Genomic DNA, 7,347 nt, shown 5'->3' with positions numbered 1-7,347 from the left:
GTAATATAAGAAATTTACTCAATTCAATAATAAGAGTCATAATTTCCCCAAGCAGTCAAAATTACTGCTTTTGGGCAATATAGGTATAACACATATATATACCGGAAATGAAGGAGGGGGAGGTAACTACAATTACTAATAAACGCATTTATATGTTGTATAAAAAGTCACAAAATTCTAAGAAATTCTGTCATTATATACATCATTGTTTTTCTAATTGAAATTAAAAAGCAGTCAAAATGACTTCCTTGGGCAATCTAGTGTTAAACAACCTGAAGCAGGATATTTTTTAAAGTGAGGTCACTGGTTGCCAAAGCTTCTTATTGCAGAGACAGTTTCTTCCATCTGAATCTCACTCTCTCTGTTCTGTTTGCTTCCAGTTGTCGGATATCTCTCCAATTGGACGGGATCCCTCTGTGTCCAGTTTCAGCAGCTCAACCCTCACTCCCTCCTCCACCTGTCCCTCTCTGGTGGACTCTAGGAGCAACTCTGTGGATCAGAAGTAGGTGCCTAGGTTTCACCGAGAGAAGCTAATCTAAGAACCGGGGGAAAGGCCGGTCTTCCTCTAGCTCAGTGGTTCTCAGCTGAGGGGAGCACTAGCCCCCTAGGCAGCATCCGGAAATATGGGGAGCCTTCTCTAGATGTCACAGTGTCTGGAAAGATGCTACTGACATCTTTTAATAATCACGTCTTCCTAGCTTCCTGCACCAAATCATTGGCTCCTCTTATTCCCGTCCTGCTCACTTGTCCTTCCACGCCCACCCTGCTTCTCTCCTCAGTCATATCCCACATAGGAAGCCCCATCTTGGGGAAAATATTTTGATGATACAAAAAAATGTATAGGTAAGACAAAGGAGACAACTTTAATGTGAATTCATCAGTACAGTGCACCTCAAAGTCCTTTGCCCTGTCTCCTTCATTATGCTCACCTGTCAGAGCCCACCTCGTTATCATCCAGCTGTCTATCCGAATGTACCAGCACTCGCGCAATTGAACGTGGCTGGAGAAAATAACAAAGAGGCAATCTCATTAATTCTTGGCTGCCATTGACTGTCAGATATTATTTTATGTTCACTAAGAAAGAAAAGGCACTGCCAGCTAAAATGTGACACACTGCTGATGGTAAGACGCATCCCAATTTGAGGAATGGGAAGGCATTTACAAATGGGCTCTTGTAATTGACGAAGTACAATTAATTAGGCAAGGTTGTATTTCTCCCGTACAGCCTGGCCTGGTCCAGGGCGGCATGCAGCTGTGCACCTTGTGGTCATTCTGAGACAGCCTTCCATCCCTTGATGTGCTTTCTCTGCCAGTCCCTCAGGCTTTGGTTCTCATGTTGGTGCATCACTGGGGCGGCTTGTTAAAGCCCCCATGGCTGAACCCCACCCAGAGAGAGTTCCTGGTTCTCTAGGTTTGGGGTGGAGCCTGAGAATTTGAATTTCTAACGGGTTTCCAGGAGCAGCTGACGCTGCTGGTCAGGGTCCTCACTGTGAGAGCCGCTGTGCTAGGTGTGACCTTGGGACTAAATTGAAACGGGGGTGGAGTCATGTTCCAGACACTTCTGTTCAGGGCTTCAGAATAGGAGGTGGTCTGAGTGACACGTGCTCATCAGTGACCAACCTCCTTTGTAACCTCTGAAGGATGAGCCCAGTGGCATTTGGAGTTACCGTTCTGACACCAGCTTGTCCTCCCAGGCGAGCTCTCTGAACCTGATGTCTGCCGGGCCCCTAGTGTACGGAGAGGCCTCGTTCCTGCTGGTGTGGGTTGTACACATCTGCATTCCTTACTGAAGCTCTTGTTGTCCCTAACCTCTAACTCTCTTTTAAAGGACCCCAGAAGCCAATTCCCGGGCCTCCAGTCCCTGCCCAGAATTTGAGCAGTTTCAAATTGTCCCAACTGTGGAAACACCGTATTTGGCCCGAGCAGGGAAAAATGAATTTCTCAACCTTGTTCCAGATATTGAAGAAATTAGACCAGGGTGAGTACTATATTACCCAGAGATGCTGGGTATTAAAACAGGTCGGAAGAATGTACTTGCAGCTCTTCCATGAGGTCTCTGTTGCAGTGTGATGTGCATGGATCCGGGTGAGAGCTCCGACTGGGTTTCCGCCCCCGCTGTGCCATCACGCACCCACCTGCTCAGTTTGCTGTGTGGTGCTTTATCTCCTCTTGCTGTGTTACTTTGGCAGATAAGGTCCTAGGCCAGGGGTGGGCAACCTTTTTGTGAGTTCGTGCCAAAACCAGCAAAATCTCTAACTCAAAATTCTTCTGCGTGCCAACCCTAATTTTTTGAGAACATGTTACGCCTACTTGGTATCTCTTAAGGTGTACGTATGTGAAGAACCTTGAAGAAATAATAAAATTCATTTGAGCGACAAAAACACAGTATAATGATGAAAAATACATTTATTTTTTAATGTCTACATGTACACTGATAGTCCAACAGAAAACTTTATGACTCCGTTTGATATTATCAGTGGGACTTTTGCTGCTGCATCACTGATGACAGAGATTTTACATCAGGTTTATATTTCGTGACCTTCAGAGATATGCACGAGCTACTACTTTCATCCGTCAGGCTACTCCTATTCGGAGACTTAACAAAATTCATCACAGAACAAAGATTCACAAGCGTATGTGGATGAAACCAAAACACTGGTCGGATCTAGGAAGGCAGGGAGAGTTAAGACAGAGGCATAGAAATTGCTCTTCCCCTTCTCTCGTCAATCCATGTCTATGGTCTTTAAGATAACTTGTTATGTAAAATTATTTATTTATCTAAGATGCACCTACATTGAATTTATCTGAAAAATAAAAAAGTTGATATTAAGAAAAAAATTGTAAATGAAAGATTATAAGAGAGGGTTTCGCGTGCCAGCAAAAGTTACTGGCGTGCCATGTTTGGCACACGTGCCAGGGGTTGCCCACCCCTGTCCTAGGCCAAATAGATCATTGTCCTGTTTTTTTTACACAAGGGACTTGGCCTAGGTGAGACATATTTTGATGGTTCTCGGCTCATAATCACTTTCTTTTTGTGAGAAACAAACCTCTTATTGTCCTTTTTAGCTCAGTGGTTTCCAAAAAAGGATACCTGCATTTCAAGGAGCCATTTTCCAGCAACTGGGCTAAGCATTTTGTTGTGGTCCGTCGCCCTTACGTCTTCATCTATAACAGCGACAAAGACCCAGTGGAACGTGGCATCATTAACCTGTCCACAGCACAGGTGGAATACAGTGAGGACCAGCAGGCCATGGTGAAGGTCAGTCCTGCCCTCTCTCGCCTTCTCATTGCCATGCATGCCCTTCTCTTTTGAGTTCTGGGTTCTGTTGTGTGATACAGCGTCTCTCCTGTATATCTGGCTCTCTGAAGTGCCAGTGCGGAGTGCCGTATGCCCTGTGAATATGGCCGGGTCCCCATTGCTCATAGCCCTCGTAACTTTCTCATCTGCCTGCATCTCTTTCAGAGTCCTAACATCTTCGCTGTGTGCACAAAGCACCGTGGGGTCCTTTTGCAGGCTCTCAACGACAAAGACATGAGTGACTGGTTATATGCCTTTAATCCACTCCTTGCTGGCACAATACGGTGAGAAGCTGTCCCTGCGTTCCCTTCCTTGGCTTTCAGTCCCGGGAACATGAGCATAAATAGGGAAGGAAGTCTTGTTGCAAACAGATTTAAAATAGAGGAAGGACAGGGGTGTAAGTGCAGTTGTGGGGTGCTGACGAGGCCTCAGCTTCTCACAAGCTAGCACCTGGTGTCCCGAGCAGCTAAGGAGACCCTGGTCACATTTGCATTTAACTGATCTGCTTGGACTTTTTGTTCTCAAGGGTCTGCAGCCAGGGTCTGTGGGGCTGAGCAAAGGGAAGATTGGGAGGCCCTTGCCGGCCTGCCAGTCAGGATTCAGCACTATGACCAGCCTCCCATCCTATGAGGGGCTGTTTGTTCAGAGAGCCCGAGACTTGGGTCTGCAGCGCAGTTTAGAAAGAAGTCCAAGGAGGGGCTCCTGGGGGAAGAGGCCTGTGAGGGAGAAACATCTGGGTCCAGTTTCCTAACGGGCCTCTCTCTGTCACCCGTAGGTCGAAACTCTCCCTCAGAGGCTTGAGCCAGCCCAAGTACTGAGTGACTGCTGCGCACCCTCACGCAACTTCCCAGAGATAAAGGAAGTGTTACCTCTTGTTTCTCTTTGTGATTCTTGACGGTTGCTCTTGTATGTAACCCTGTGGCTTAACTACTCTTCCCTCTTGTCCAGCACTTTTTCTAGCTCCTGTTCCCTATCTCCATTGCTCTGTACCCTTTTTCTTTTTTCCTGTGCTGAGAATCTTGTTAGTAGCATGTAGCCTAACAAAAGGGGAAAAACACATACAACAAAACAAACAAACAAAAAACAGAGAGGGAAATCCAGTGACTCTCCAAATTATTTTTGGTATATCTTGGCTTCCTTTTGTATGAGAGCTCCCCCTGTGACCACCTCTGATGTCTGTACTGCTGTCTTTGGCTATCTGTCTTTTTTCAAGACAACATAATACATTTTTTTCTTTTCTCTGTTTGTGCTGTCAACTTTAATTTTTCTTGGGTGGCTTAGAGACAAAGGGAGGAGACGTCTGGCCTTTTTGGAAGCTGAGAGGGAAAGCTTACCTTTTTCCCTCTGTTGCTTTCTTCCCTCACTAATCCCTGCGTTTCCACTCAGGGAGAAGGTTGTGGTGAGCTCAGCAATGGGACAGGTGTACTCTCTGAAATCGGGCTTGCTTAGAACATGGTCATGCAGTTTTCAGTTAGTGGAAGAGAAGAGAGGAGAGAGCTTTTAACAGGCCTGCGGCAGTGGCCGCTGCTGACTTGTCAAAAGGGAAGAGCCAAGGATTTTGGATTTCCAAGGAGCGTAGGGTGGGTGGATGGGAGGGTCAGTAGGATTCCTGTGAACTGTGCTTCTCATCTGGGAGAGAGCCTCCTCTCTGTTCTGTTCTTGGCGTTGGTGATGATGGCCAGTTTGCAATCTGTGATGTCATACACAGATGTCCCACAAGGGGGAGTCTTCGCTTTCTGATGAGGAATTTGATGGTCATTGTGGTAATGCTGAGTAATGACCTTGTGAATGTAGCTCCCCTTGATCAAAGAAATGCAGCTTTCACCTGTGAACCTGGAAATCTCTGAACCAGTGGTTATTTTCAGTAATCTCTGTCAGGTTGAAAAGATTTTCAGTGATGCCTGTCCCTGTACTCATCAATAAGCAGACATGGCAGACTTTGCTTTCTGGACCCAAGATTAAAACCAGCCACTCCCACCACTAAAAACAAAATGAAAGGACATTTGGGGGCAGAGAAGAGACCCCACCTGAGCCCTGGCCCCAGGGTTTCCTGGTGCACCCGGACGGCCTCACCTTGCTTCTCCAGGGGGTGTGGAAGCGGGTGTGGAAGCGTTGCCAGAGAGGGAAGGAGGAAGCTGATAATCTCCTGACAGGACAGGGTCGGCTCTTCAGACGCCAGCGTGGAAGATACGCTTTCTCTCAGCTGCCGGCAAGGGTTTCAGAGTGACAGGGAGGGGAAAGGCCCGGTTCCTTGAGTAGCTTTGCCATTAGTCGGCTTGGGTTTATACCACCGTTACCTCCCTTGCTCACACCTCTCTGCTTGTCCATCCCTGGGGCATTCAGGACAGTGCTGGTTCCCGCTTGGTGGAGACTGAGGGTCTCAGCCTTGGGGTTTCTGACTCTCAGGTGCTGGGGAACTGGATGGCTTTGCCTTAGCAGCCACGGGCAGGGGCCGCGCACTCTGGGGGTAGTTGCTGGGCAGGCTCAGACCTTGCTTCCACCCTCCCTGGTTGGGCTCATCTCAGAACAGGGCTCACAGCTGCACTCCTTATAATTGCCTTGCAAAGAGGCGGAAGTGAGTCAGGGAGAGTGTAATAAAAGAAAGGACAGAACCACAGGCTGTGACCTTATCTGGTCAATAAAACTCTAGATTTTTTAAACTTTCTTCTCCTTAAAACATAGGTCACTAACAGTAATGTTACTAGTTTTTCTAAGCAACATTTTTAATGTAGAGGTTTCCATGTTGTTTAATGGACACAATATGCCCTTCTGCTGTATACCCCAATCTAGGATCTGTCCGTGCTTAGAGACAGCTTCCTGGGCCAGAATTCAATCTAATTTCAGGGAAATGACATTGAAGGTTACTTTTAGAATCAAATCATGGATGCTGCTGCTGTTACAAAGTCTGATGGAAGGATCCATGTCTGTGTGGCAATAGGTGGGGAAGGCTGAGGGAGGGTAATCGTGTGATACACTGAAATGACTTCGGTTTCTTCTTCTAACTCAAACACAACTGGCTTGGAAAGTCTTTGCTTTGGAGTGTCAGCTCTTAGACTAGGCGGCACTGGGCTGTTCGTCACGTGCCCAAGCAGGAAGGCCTTGTGAGAATGCAGGGGTCTCATGTGCTCTCCCCGTCCGAGGGGCCTCTGCTGCGGCTGACAAGTACAGGCAACCCCTTTTGGTACCCCCTCTTTCTCTAGGGCCCATCTTCAAATTGGAGCTGGAAGTTTCAGGGTTGATGTTCCCTTTCCAGACAGTTTCAACCCCACTTTGAAGTTCTGAGAGAGGGTTTCTGACAGAAACTCTTTATGAGGCTTTAGCTGAAGCCATGGGGCTAGAAAAGTTGAGGAATGAACTTGATCTTTTAAGGAAATCACTTTTTGAGGGTTTTTAATTTCTTTTTTTTCCAAATCACTCCTTTAAACAAGCAAAAAAAAAAAACCCTTACACAAATGAAGGAGACATGAAAGCTAGTTAAAAGTAACCCTCTGCTCCCTCAGTCCCCATCCTCCTCTCTCCTGCCAAAGCAAAATACGGCCTCACAGCCCGCACCAAGCCAGTGCTCACACCTGCCTCCTGCGCCTGCCTGGGGGTCAGCCAGCTCTCAGGCCGGGCTGTGCGGGGCCGGTCAGCCCCTGCACACGGCCAGCGCATGGGAAGGGCTGCTCTGGCAGCTGGGCGGGTCCTAAATTCCAGCACACTGTTCACTGATGGCAAGGGAAGATGATCTTCCCAACTAGGAAACCACTATTTTATGTATCTGTTTTCCCCTCAGCTCTGTAGAACTTACACAGACACTCAGAGTTTTGCTGGATATTTTCCAGCTCTTTTAAGATGAAAGAATCAATTAAATCATTGCAAAAGGCCTTTTGGGATCTAAAAGTAAAATGACTTCTCCTGGCACATATTTCAAAGCAAAGACTTTGTTGCCTGCTGCTTGTTCTCTAATTATTTAATTAAATTAAATTCTGTAAGGTATGTGTATATTTATACAGCTGTAATTAATTGCACATTGGACTGAAAAAAAGAGGCTGACCTCGCGTGTGGCA

General features: G+C 46.9%; 1 protein-coding gene across 14 annotated transcripts in view; it reads left to right on the top strand.

Moving 5' to 3' along the window:
• The window catches only part of KIF1B (kinesin family member 1B), a 123,849-nt gene that overhangs the window by 115,476 nt on the left and 1,026 nt on the right, over nt 1-7,347 (top strand). For all 14 annotated transcript variants that reach the window (XM_006766734.2, XM_006766738.2, XM_015565896.1 and 11 more), the window contains 5 exons: nt 381-502; nt 1,829-1,978; nt 3,067-3,259; nt 3,464-3,582; nt 4,074-7,347. The exon at nt 4,074-7,347 is cut by the window's right edge and continues 1,026 nt beyond it. In XM_006766734.2, coding sequence (XP_006766797.1) covers nt 381-502; nt 1,829-1,978; nt 3,067-3,259; nt 3,464-3,582; nt 4,074-4,116 — 627 coding nt within the window. In that variant the 3' untranslated portion in view covers nt 4,117-7,347. The remainder of the gene's footprint in view (nt 1-380; nt 503-1,828; nt 1,979-3,066; nt 3,260-3,463; nt 3,583-4,073) is intronic.

The sequence above is a fragment of the Myotis davidii genome, unplaced genomic scaffold (genome assembly GCF_000327345.1).
Source record: "Myotis davidii unplaced genomic scaffold, ASM32734v1 scaffold299, whole genome shotgun sequence".
Classification (NCBI taxonomy): domain Eukaryota; kingdom Metazoa; phylum Chordata; class Mammalia; order Chiroptera; family Vespertilionidae; genus Myotis; species Myotis davidii.
This window is presented reverse-complemented; position numbering and strand designations above follow the sequence as displayed.